Raw genomic sequence first — 12002 nt, 5'->3', positions numbered from 1 at the left:
GGTGAACTGAAGGAAAATGACGCAGGCGACGCCAGGACTGCTGCCCACATGCCTGGCCCTCTGCTCCCCACACGCCTCATCCCAGACCTCTGGGGATCAGAATGGTCACTGTGGGGCCCTCACTACTTGCCAAGCATAGCAACCTCAGGTCAGTAATCGCCTTTCTTGTCCGTTTTTCAGATGGGACAGGCCTGGTGGTGAGTGGGGGGCTGACCAGCAGCTGGAACTCATGCCAGGTCTGACTGCTAGGCAGATTGGCTCTGGGGACAGAAGCCTATTGTTTCCCTGAAAAAGAACTGAGCTTGGCCTGGGTTTCATGGGTGTCTTCAGAGACTAGCTGGCTAAGTCAAGGCTGTTTCAGGTGCCAAGGAAAGGGTGCCCAGTATTGCCCCCGAACCTCTACTCACACGACCCCTCAGAGAGCCCTGTGGGACACAGAGCTGTACAGTGAGGGCTTTCTGCTCTCCACAGCCAAGGGCTTGAACTCCAGGGCCTGAGCCCTCCGGGTGCTACAGCCAATTTGGGGAAACGGGCCTGGTACCCAGGGGAAGGGCCCCAGCCCCCAGCTGAGCCAGAGAGCAGGGCTTCTTTGTAGAATCCACTTTATTATGGCATCTGGCAGGGCTGGTCAACGCAGCTCAGATCAGATCCTCTCCAGGTGGATACTGAGGGAGAAAGAGGCTGAAGCCCTGCCGGGCGGACCTCACTCAGGCCATGCTGCTACTCAGCTGCATGGCAAAGTCCTGCACGTGCTCCTTCAGAGTCTGGCGGGCATCGGCCTGTGCCCGCTTTTCCCGTGCCCGCTCCTGCTGCAGCTTGGTCAGCCGCAGCCGCAGCCGCTGCTCCCGCCGCTTGCAGGCCTGCAGCTGGCGCTGGGCCTTGTCCAGGGCATCGAGTGCAGCCTCAGCCCGCCGCTTCCAGAGCAGGGCACTGCCCACCTGGTAGCTGTGCTCATTCTGGATGTAGGCTCCGGCGGGCGGCGGGAGGCGCAGCATGTAGGCCGAGGGTGAGACGGGCCTCGGCTCCAGCGGGGACGGCTGTCGCTCTGGCTCCCGCTCAGGTGAAGGCTGGGTGCTGCAGCCTGCTTCATCTGCCTGGGCACCCAGGGGCCCCAGGAGGTCTGAGAAGGGGCTGCTGAGGCCAGGCTCCAGCCTCCCGGTGGGGGAGGCAGGCAAGGCGGCAGGTGCTGAGGCCTCTTCCACAGGAAAGCAGGTGATGTCAGCAGGTGGAGGTGGGCAAAATGGAGTTGTGGGCCCTCGGCCCTCAGAGCAGCTGGGGGAAGAGAGAGAGAGACTGACAGGCCAGGCTCAGGGCTCGCTGACCCCACTTCACCAGCTCATCTAACCCCCATCCCTGAACCCACTCCATGGGCTCAGAACCCTGTCCAGCAAGGCTGCTGTCAGGCACCCTAAAGCCCAGTCCCTCAGACCTGGGGTGCAGTGGGGCACCTCCCCCTCCGTTGCAGCACGTACCGCTTCCTGCATCGCCGGAGCCGGCTGACGTCAGGGGGGCCAGGGGGGTAACTGTGCCCCTTGGTCTTGGTTGTTCGACGCAACTTGGAAAAAGACTCAAATATCGTCGGAACTGCTCCCTCCTTCAGCCTGTGATACCCACTGCGGGGGAAAGCGGTCTGGATGAGGTGGAACAAAGCCCTGCCGCCCCAGCCCACCCGCAGGGCGTGTAGCCAGCAGGCCCTCCAGCACGCCAGCAGGCTGTCGGGTTAGCTCTGTGGGAGGTGGGAGGCACCCTGCCAACAATAAGTCTGGGGAATGCCAAGTTAAGATCCCCACCAATCTCTTCCCTGCAAGACTCCTCAGAGTTAAAGAGTGTGGAAAGGCTCCACCAGAACGGGGTGGCCCAGCCAAAAGAACTGATTCCGCTTGTGCACTTGTAAGGAGGGCTGGGGTTGCAGGGAGCGCGCTCTGGCACAGTGATCCCTAGGGCGTGGGTCTCACTGCCCAGGTCTGTCGGGAGAGGAAGCTGAGGTTCGCAGCTGGAGAAACCAGAGCTGCTGCTCCGGGGACCTCCCCACTGGCTGGCCGCCACCCCACTGCCCACGCCCTGCCCACTTCCAGCTGCCAGGAGGCTCACCTGATTCCCACCAGTTCAAAGCAGTTCTCCTCGAAGTGCTTGGAGCAGAAGTAGATGTACTCGGACGCCGGGTCCCACAGGCCCTGGCCGCTGGGGTCCAGCCGCTGGCAGTTGGCCAACCACAAGCCCCGCCTTGGATTGTCCTTTTTGGGGAGCCTGCGGGGCCACAAGCCCGTGAGCCCGACGGGAAAGGCCGGCCCCGCTCATGCCGCCCCCAGACCTCGCGCTGACACTGCCTGCGCACAGACAAGGAAGCTGAGGCCTCCAGAGGAAAAGAGACTCGCTGAACATCATCACGTAGGTGAGACTCGAAGCAGCTGGCCCGAGCAGGCTGACCACCCCTCTTCCCCAGCCCAGCCTCCCACTCAAGCCCCGCCCCGACCACGGAGGCGCGTGCGCAGTAGCTCCGCGAGGCGGCAGGACGGGCGCATGCGTAGGGGACCCTTCGCGCACCAGCGCGCACGCGCGCTGACCTGTGGAAAGAGATGCCGCGGTTGCGCGTCTCGCGCGTGTCTCGTGTGCAGCAGCCGGCGGCGGAGCAGTGACGCGGCATCTGGGGAAGAGGCGGGAGCTCGGTCGCGGGCGGCCGTCAGGGCCCGGAGGGGCTTCGCGCCCCAGGCTGCCACCCCACTGCAAGCGGCCCCGGCGTGGCGGGTCTTCCCCGGCCCGATCTCGCCCGAACCCCGTCCCAGCCTGTTCTCCCGACTCCCGCTTGCGGCACTCACGGTCTCGCCATTGCTGCGCCGCCGAAGTATCGCGGGGTTTGGCTCGCGGCGGAAGTCAGTACCATAGAAACGCGGAAGCGCGCGGCGTTCGCCGAGGGGCGGGTCCCGGAAACTGCAGAGCGAGCCCGGGGAGTGGCCGCGGGGGTCTCTCACGCCGCCCGGGTCGGGAAACGCCTACGACGGGAACGAGCCCGGCGGAGCCGGCGTGCACGCTTCCTGCGGGAGAGGTGGCTCTTCTGGGCCGGGCGGGAGGTTCTGGGGCAGCTCCTCCGGGGTAGGGGCGCGGGAGTGGGTTCGTGCGGGGCGGGGCAAACGCGGCGGGCCCGCGACTCCGACGACCAGAACCGGCCCACTTCCGGCCCCCGAGGAGCGCCTTGGCCAGCGCGAAGGACTCCAGGTGTTTAGGCGGAGAGCGCTTCCCGGTTCCCCGCCCCTCACTCTCAAGCCTTTTTCGGGGGGGTAACGCGGCAGCTGACTGCTCTGTGTAGCAAGACAGGCGTACGGACCTGCTGCATCTTTTCTGTCCGGGAGGAACATAGTTTCCCTAGAAATTCACTTGGAAAAGGAAGGTATCTGGCGTGGGAATTTGGTCGAAGTGCAGCACAGGGCAGACTATGCTCAATAGAGAAACTTTAATAGGTAAACACATCTGTAACGTGACAGTTGGGGGACAGGGGGCCTATAGCCGCGCCCTCGCATTCAGTACTCTTCCCCTTCCTCGGCCTCTGCTTCCACCGAGTCCACGCCCACCTCTTCGTAATCTTTCTCCAGCGCTGCCAGGTCCTCCCGGGCCTCCGAGAACTCGCCCTCCTCCATGCCCTCCCCCACGTACCAGTGCACGAAGGCGCGCTTGGCGTACATGAGGTCGAACTTGTGGTCTAGGCGGGCCCAGGCCTCGGCGATGGCCGTGGTGTTGCTCAGCATGCACACGGCCCGCTGCACCTTGGCTAGGTCTCCCCCCGGGACCACCGTGGGGGGCTGGTAGTTGATGCCCACCTGCCAGAGAAGGGGAACATGGTGAAGTTTATTTATTTATTTATTTTTTATGGTGAAGTTTTTACTGTGGCCTCAGAAATTGTAGGTTGTTTTTAAAAATGGGGTCCGTGTTTAAAAACAGGCCGTAAATTATGCCCTGTAGGAATTGATACTTTGTTTTGTACCAGTATATGCTAACATTTAATATCCTTTGACTTAATATTTTCACTTTGTGAAGCGCCATCTGAAATGGCAAAATTGGAAACAAATGTCCTTTGTGGAAACTAGTTAAATTATCATACACTCCCTACAGTAGAACAGTGTATGATCATAAAAAAGAATGAGAAATCTGTCCTGGCATGTAAATATGTCCAAGATATACTGTATACTTGGTAAAAAGAAAAGCAACTTGAATTCCATTTATGCTTTAAAATACCTGTAGAGTAATAAACACCAGCTAGAGTCTTTGACAGCTCAGGGAATATCATGCTGGAGGAGGACAAACAACGGGGAGAGGGCTGACGCTGTGACCCCTCCCTGCCCTAGTGAGCAGCTAGCAGTCAGCAGCAGCTGGACACAGCCAGTCTCCAGAAGAGCTGGGATGAGCAGGGGGAAGGGCACAGGGGGTTCTGACTTGATAGAGGGGTGGGACTTGACACAGCGCTGTCAGGCCAGCCAGCCCCTCCAAGTGGGAGTGCTGCCAGCTTCCGTTTCTGTTTGGCCATCTGTGTGCAATGAGTGGAGTCTGTCACCTACCTTTAAAGAATGTTCTTTACCCATGTCGCTGGCCCCTTTCTGTCAACGTCACCCGTATAACAAGAGGTGTAACGTGAATATGCATAGACTATCTCTTGAGGGACAGACAAAGCTCTGGAAGGGGAAGAGGACTTCAGCTTTTCAGCCTTCTGCGTCATTTTAATATTTTGCCACATACACACTTTTATAATGAAAAAACTAAACATAAACATGGGAAAGACTCCTTGACAATAGTGCACCCCTGAGCAAATGGTTATTAAAGAACATATGGTGAAATCACACTCAGACTGACAAAAAGGAACTTAGAGCAATGAGAATTCAACGTGCTCCATCTGAGGGAGAACTGTCTTCTGTGGGGACAGAAGCTGTGACTTCCTGTACCTCCTCCCAAGACCGGCCTCCCTACTGGCTCACAGAGACTCAGCCAGGAGGGAAAGCCCGGGCACAGGGCACAGCACACCCCAAAGTGCCACCCAGCTGCGGCTGCCTTGGACGTCCTTGCCTTCCAAAGGTCATGGTGAGATGACTGAAAGAGGTCAAGAATGGAAGGTTTCAACCCCCACCTATAACCTCTGAGGTCTGCAAACCTCTTAAGGAAGGTGTAATGAATATTTCCAGATCAGTGAAACCTGTTATAGACTTTAGTTTTTTCTGTAAGTCACTTTGCATCTGTCGGTCTTAACACCCTCAGAGATGGTCTGTGTCAGGGTGTCTTGAAGTGGGGCTGACAGAGGCCAGGTGGGTGCAACAAATTGACTGTAGTCAGAGGCAAGCTCTGGCCTTTGCAAATGGGAATAGGATGACACACATATTGCTGCTACTTCTCTTCATTTTCAATCTGCAATGACCCTGGAACGTGCAACTCCCCAAACACCTCAGGAACTCATCAGGGCTCACGAGTGCAGGATCTAGCACTTTTTCTAACGTGGAAGATCAATTGTGAACAAGGACTTTTAATTAAGAAGAGGGGGCAGAGTTAACGATCCCAGGCATGGCGAGGCACTTAGCCTGGTGATCACAGTAGGTCTAACATGTTACTTGGCTTCCAGATACATGTTGCTTTTCTCTGGGTAGACGTTGCATCGTGACACTAAACACGGTTGAAGGAGCCACCTAATTATCAGTGTGATCTTGTGTGCGAGGCAGTGTTCCAAGTCTGGTTTGGAGTAACAGCAGTGAACCACCCTTGGCCCCACAGAAAACACTGTATAATGAATTTAAAATTCTGTCTACAGAAACATAAATGTTGCCTAAAATGCAGTGACAACTGGTGACTGAAGTAATGTGAAATCTAAAAACCATGATTTCTAACACAAAATGATACCATAGACCCTGACAAGCTTCTTGAGCAAGAGTGGGAAAATGTGGAGGACAGACGTGCTGCAGTCAGACGTCCCTGAAAGCTCCCTCCATCACTCGCTGCCCCTGAGGATGTTAGATACTAAAAGCTGTCTCAGCCTCAGTCTCTAAACTGTAAGATATTAGTAGTATTAGCCCATGAGTGTTACAGGTTGGTTGTAAGAAATAAGGGTACATAAAGTCCTTGCTAAAGATCAAGGCACCTAGCAAATTAATTACTAAACTTGTTCTCCCTGCAGTGCAGCTGCCCTGGAACAGGGTACCCTCCACAAAGGGGCAGCACCCTGTCCCAGGATCTGCCGCGGGCGGAAAGGTGAACACGCGTTACCGCCCAGCCTACCTTGAACCCAGTCGGGCACCAGTCCACAAACTGGATGGTGCGTTTGGTCTTGATGGTGGCGATGGCCGCATTGACGTCTTTGGGGACCACGTCCCCCCTGTACAGCATGCAGCAGGCCATGTACTTGCCGTGGCGAGGGTCACACTTGACCATCTGGTTGGCCGGCTCGAAGCAGGCGTTGGTGATCTCGGCCACGGACAGCTGCTCATGGTAGGCCTTCTCGGCCGAGATGACCGGGGCGTATGTGGCCAGGGGGAAGTGGATGCGGGGATAGGGCACCAGGTTGGTCTGGAACTCCGTCAGGTCCACGTTGAGGGCGCCGTCAAAGCGCAGGGAGGCCGTGATGGAGGACACGATCTGCCCGATCAGACGGTTAAGGTTGGTGTACGTGGGCCGCTCGATGTCCAGGTTGCGCCGGCAGATGTCATAGATGGCCTCGTTGTCCACCATGAAGGCACAGTCCGAGTGCTCCAGGGTCGTGTGCGTGGTCAGGATGGAGTTGTAGGGCTCCACCACGGCCGTGGACACCTGGGGGGCCGGGTAGATGGCAAACTCCAGCTTGGACTTCTTGCCGTAGTCCACAGAGAGCCGCTCCATGAGCAGAGACGCAAAGCCCGAGCCGGTGCCGCCCCCGAAGCTGTGGAAGATGAGGAAGCCCTGCAGGCCCGTGCACAGGTCCGCCTGCAGGAGAGCAGAGGCCGTGAGGCCACGCCCGCACGAGCCGTGCCACCGCCCCCATGGGCCCCAAAGGGCCCCGGTCACGCCACACTCTTCCTCTGCAGGTTCACTATACGGGTTCAACCCATCCACAGGGAACACGCGTCACACTTAGCAGTTACAGATGTGGACGTGCTGCGGCCACACCGGCAAGGAAGACCCTGCACTCATGGTTCTGCTGGGTTTTGCCAAAGTGATGTCCCGGGGAGATCCCGGGCCTCCCCTCCTGTCCAGGAGGCCTTCCCAGGGCCCTTCTCACCAGTTTGCGGATCCGGTCCAGGACCAGATCGACGATCTCCTTGCCGATGGTGTAATGGCCTCTGGCGTAGTTATTGGCCGCGTCCTCCTTCCCGGTGATCAGCTGCTCCGGGTGGAAGAGCTGCCTGTAGGTCCCCGTGCGCACTTCATCTGCAGAGAGGACAGTGTGTCCGAGACTATAAGGACGGTCGCTGACTCACCGGGATGGCCAGGTCCGGGGAAACCTTCAATTCTACAGGCACGTGCTGCGCCTCGCAGGCCAGCAGCGTCAGCGTCTCACAGAAAAGGTCTCCGTGTGATACACGTGCCTTATCTGCCGTTTATGGCTCCGGGAAGGTCCAGTCAACCCGGGGAACAAATGCCAGTGTGGCCAGTTCCCAAAGGCGGGGGAGTGCTCACACCGCACAGGCGGTTCTGCGCATGCATGTTTCGTTCACACCCACAGCTACACCCGGGGTGTTGCTGAAATGGCCCTGACATACTAGACATCAGCGTGACTTTTGCTGGGCGCCCTCTGTGGCCTGGGTCTCACGGGCTCTAGGGTGACATTCTGTTGTCTCCTGGGTGGCCGCCACTGAAAGGTGCTCTCTCCTGGCAGCTCCCCTTGGAAACTACCTCGGGCTTCTGATCTGGAGGAACCCAGCAAAGGTTCTGTGCTTCCCCTTCTAAGTCTCAGGGTACCTACCGACCACGGTGGGCTCCAGGTCCACGAACACGGCTCTGGGCACATGCTTGCCAGCCCCGGTCTCACTGAAGAACGTGTTGAATGAGTCATCCCCACCGCCGATGGTTTTGTCGCTTGGCATCTGGCCGTCGGGCTGAATTCCATGTTCAAGGCAGTACAGTTCCCAGCAGGCATTGCCGATCTGGACCCCCGCCTGCCCCACGTGGATAGAGATGCACTCGCGCTGGGAACCAGAACATACATGTGAGGCCCCCCAGCTTCAAGGCAGTTGTCACTATGTGGCAGGCAAAATATAATTTAATGTTTGTATGTGCTTCAGAGTGTCTGGGGCTTTCTCATACCTTATTTTCTTTTCCAGGAGGCTTATGTGACCCTTTTATCCCTGTGAAAACTGGCTTGCTGTTAACCACCCTAGCTGATAGTGAATGCCAGAATTAGCCCCAGAACCTAAGTGTTTGCTACTATACAAAAATTCGGTTATTTAAAATTTTGCAAGCCGTATAATGTCAATAATAAACTCCATGTTACGGCTAGTCACAGTAATTCTCTGAAGAATATAGCAGTTTTTATTGTGTCCTGACCAAATGATAAGTTAAGTGGTAATAGAGTTGGGAAAGGAAAAGTGGACTGGGACAGAGGCCACCGTGGCCCAAGCATGGGTGATCACTGTGTGTGTTTCATCTGCCCCTCTAGGTCTAGCCTCTGTTCTCTGTCCAGCTCTGTGCTCAAGGAGGCTGACCCATGTGGACTGTGCCCCCTGGCTTCTGGTTGCTTTAGCCAATGTCAGGCACCAGCAAGAGCTGGAGGTTAGAGGAAGGTGTGGTCAGGGTGCTTGACCCTGGCTCCCTCCCTGCCAGGCTGCCTTGGGTCACTTGAGTTCCTTTACAAGGGCACAGAGTGTCAGCAGTCAGCGCTTGTCATAAACCTACCCTCTGAGCTTCTCATAAGCACTCCATCCCCTCGCCTCTTCCAGCCTAGGAGTTAATGGCTCCCAGATGGCACAAGTGCTGGGATACTGCACTGTCCTTTGGTGGTTTCCTTAAACCCTGCCCGTATCTTTATAAATAGTATCTTCTTAAAGATTGTCCTGTGAGTACCTATTCTGAATGTACCATTTCTTTCCTGCCGGGAATGTAAGTCTACAGTCCCTAATCACATGTCTGATTTTAGACACATCATCCTTACATATACACAGAGGAGATCACGTGAAATTTGAGGTGTGCCACCCACACTAAATTCTGACTTACAGTCCTCAGAACTTGAAGTCCTGTTTTCTGTTATACAAGCACCAAATCTCAGAGCAGGAGAGACCAGCTTGATGCAGCAATCCCCGAACATCATCCCAGAGGGAAGCATTCGGTTCGGGAAAGATCTCCAATGACAACGAAATCACTCCCCCAGAGGAGGACTCCATCGGCACCCTGGGAAGTCCTTTGAAATCCACCCAACCGCACCATTTTCAAATGCACACTATTCGCTTTGAATCCAGATCCACTGTATTTCACAAGATGCCTGATGTGTCATTCTACTCGCTCAGCCCCAGTGTGATCAGAGCCAGCTCTGTGATCCGAAGAAATACCCCAATGTCTTCATTTACAAAATGCGGCTGGGGAGCTCCGTGGTTTGTAAGGCCACGTCCATCTGACTGTCTAACAATGAAAGGAATTGCAGTGCTCGGGGAAGTCATTCCTCGCTGTCAACAGAAAGCGAGCGCACTGCCGACCTCGCCTGGATTGCTGAAGTTTGTCTACATTTCTGTACTCGGCTCCATTTCCTCTCTGAAAGTTCCTCAAGACCAAGTCCTGTGTCCCCTTCTCAGCAGATGACCTCCTTCCCCAGCACGGCCCCCGCCACCCCCGGAGGCCGGCCCTGCCCGCTGTGCCCGCTGTCCACGCGCCGGGCAGCCCGACCACCACAGCCAGGACTGCCCGCCTCCCCTGAGCCCAGGGACGACGTGCCGAGGTGAGCTAACTGCCGCGGCTCTCGGACTCGGACGTTGTTACTCGTGGGAACTGTGGCTCCACGGCCGAGAATGCCGCCTTCGCAGTTTCTCCTTTTCAGCCTCTGCTCTGGCCGCGCGATCGGGGGGCGGACGCCCACACGAGGCTCCTGGGGCATCTTTTCAGACCCGGCCCCCACCCCTCTGCCCGGGACACGGCCTCCAGGCCTCCCGCCCTCTCGGCTGTACCATGGTGAGCGCCACCACCGCACTTCGACCTCAACGGCTGCAGCCGCCCAACTGCCGCTGCCGCGCCGGGCGCTCCTAGGACGCGCCGCCGCCAACACCCATTGGTCTGGAGCACCATGGGGCGGGCCAAGGTCTGGAATCCAGCTCCCGATTGGCTAGCATGCGACACTCAGAGTGTGGCGCGTTCTGATTGGACGTGGATTTGGCGGGAAGGCTGCGGGGTCGCCGAAGGAAGAGCGCAGGTGGGTGTTCCCGCGAGACCTTGGCCTTAAGGTGGGAGTGGCACTCCGGTTTCCTGTTCTGTCTACGCCAGCTAGGCGGCTTCCAGGAGGCTTGACCTTGTCTGCGCAGCCGAACCTGGCTGTTGTCCGCTGCCGGGGGGCCGCCGCTGGGGGGGGCCGCCGCAGGGAGCCCGCAGGGCTGGGCTGCGCTCGGTGTCCTATCTTCAGGGCGCGGGCAGTCGCGTAACGACAGGCTGGAGTAAGGCAGGTTCTTCCGGGGAAGCAGGAGAGGGTCCCGCCGCCCCTGGTCGGGTCCCGCCGCCCCTGGTCCGGTCCCGCGCTCAAACCGCGAGGTCGTCTCACCGCTCTGGAGGCCGGAGGGTCGCCGTCCGGAGCGGCCCCGCGTGGGGCGGGGAGAGCAGGCTTCAGGGGCGCTTATCTCGCGGGGTCAGGGGCCTTTACCCTCAGTCATCTCTCGGCTCCGAAGGTCTCAGGGCGTTAGGGCCTCGTCCTGGGGATGGGGGTGCCCTCCTTCAGGGCGTAGCGCGCGCAGCTGACTTGTAGCTTCTGCCACCGGCCATTTCTTAAGTACGATTTATTTTTCTGATTGTAAAAGTAACATATTTAGAGTAGAAAGTGTGGAACATGCAGAAAAACAGAAAGGAAATAAAATCTATAAAGCCACAACCTAGAGACAAACATTGTTAATATGCCAGGGTTGTTTTGTTTGTTTTTCCTGCTAGTATATACATGTATACATTTGTTATCCATACAATTTGGGCCAAACAACATGATTTTATTTATTTATTTATTAGTAGCTTTCCTGAGATGTAATCCACATATCAAACATCACCCATTTAAAGTGGTGCACAATTCAATGTTTTTTTTTTTGTATATTCACAGTTGTGCAACCACCACCACTATCAGTTTTAGAACATTTTTACCCCCCAAAGAAACCTATACCCTTTAGCTGTCAATCCCCAATTCCTCCCCTCTCCCAGCCCTAGGCAACCTCTCATCTTCTTTCTGTCTCTGTATATTTGCCTATTCTGGACGTTTCATATGAATGGAGTCGTACAGTATATGGTCTTTTATGATTAACTTCTTTCACTTAGCATAATGTTTCTAAGGTTCATCCATGTTGTCACATGTGTCAGTACTTCATTACTTTTTCTCTCTCTTTTTTTTTTTTTTTTTTTTTAGGTGGCGCCATGCGGCATGTGGAATCTTAGTTCCCCAACCAGGGATCCAACCCAGGCCCCCTACATTGGGAGCTCGGAGTCTTAACTACTGGACCGCCAGGGAAGTCCCTCATTCCTTTTTCTCTTAAACAACTTTATGAGACATAGTTCATATACCATACCATTCACCTGTTTAAAGTATACAATTCAAATACTTTTAGTATGTCAGTGGAGTTGTGCAACCCTTACCTTAATCAATTTTAGAACATTTCCATAACCCCAGATTTCATCCCTTTTTATTGCCAAATAATATTCCATTGTATAGGTATACCACATTTTGTTTATCCACTCATCAGTTGGTGGGTATTTGCATTTTGTGGATATTATGAACAATGCTGCTATGAACATCTGTGTTCAGATGGTTCAGATGGTTCAGATGTTTTGTGTGTACATATGTTTTCATTTCTCTAGGAGTGGAATTGCTGGGTCATATGGTCAACTCCATA

The 12002-nt window shown here is 55.8% G+C and overlaps 2 protein-coding genes and 1 long non-coding RNA gene across 3 annotated transcripts; 1 reads left to right on the top strand and 2 right to left on the bottom strand.

Annotated features, from left to right (window-relative positions):
* Positions 1-585: 585 nt before the first annotated feature.
* Positions 586-2923, bottom strand: THAP7 (THAP domain containing 7). The gene is made up of 5 exons (XM_082417246.1): positions 2817-2923; positions 2565-2644; positions 2092-2247; positions 1473-1613; positions 586-1272 (listed from the first exon to the last, which is right to left on the bottom strand). Exons 2-5 carry the CDS (start codon positions 2642-2644, stop codon positions 708-710), a joined length of 942 nt encoding a protein of 313 aa, XP_082273372.1. The 5' UTR covers positions 2817-2923; the 3' UTR covers positions 586-707.
* Positions 2908-11933, top strand: LOC309639701. Its single transcript, XR_014251807.1, has 2 exons — positions 2908-3043; positions 11519-11933. It is a non-coding gene; the product is annotated as an uncharacterized lncRNA (long non-coding RNA).
* LOC309639693 (tubulin alpha-3 chain) lies at positions 3435-10335 on the bottom strand. The gene is made up of 5 exons (XM_082417243.1): positions 10095-10335; positions 7907-8129; positions 7223-7371; positions 6247-6927; positions 3435-3812 (listed from the first exon to the last, which is right to left on the bottom strand). The coding sequence occupies exons 1-5, from the start codon at positions 10095-10097 to the stop codon at positions 3516-3518; spliced, it is 1353 nt and encodes a 450-aa protein (XP_082273369.1). The 5' UTR covers positions 10098-10335; the 3' UTR covers positions 3435-3515.
* Positions 11934-12002: the final 69 nt, after the last annotated feature.

Source organism: Balaenoptera physalus (assembly GCF_965194825.1).
Source record: "Balaenoptera physalus genome assembly, chromosome: 12".
Taxonomy (NCBI): Eukaryota; Metazoa; Chordata; class Mammalia; order Artiodactyla; family Balaenopteridae; genus Balaenoptera; species Balaenoptera physalus.
The sequence above is the reverse complement of the archived record's forward strand: the minus strand, read 5'-3'. Positions and strand labels throughout refer to the sequence as shown.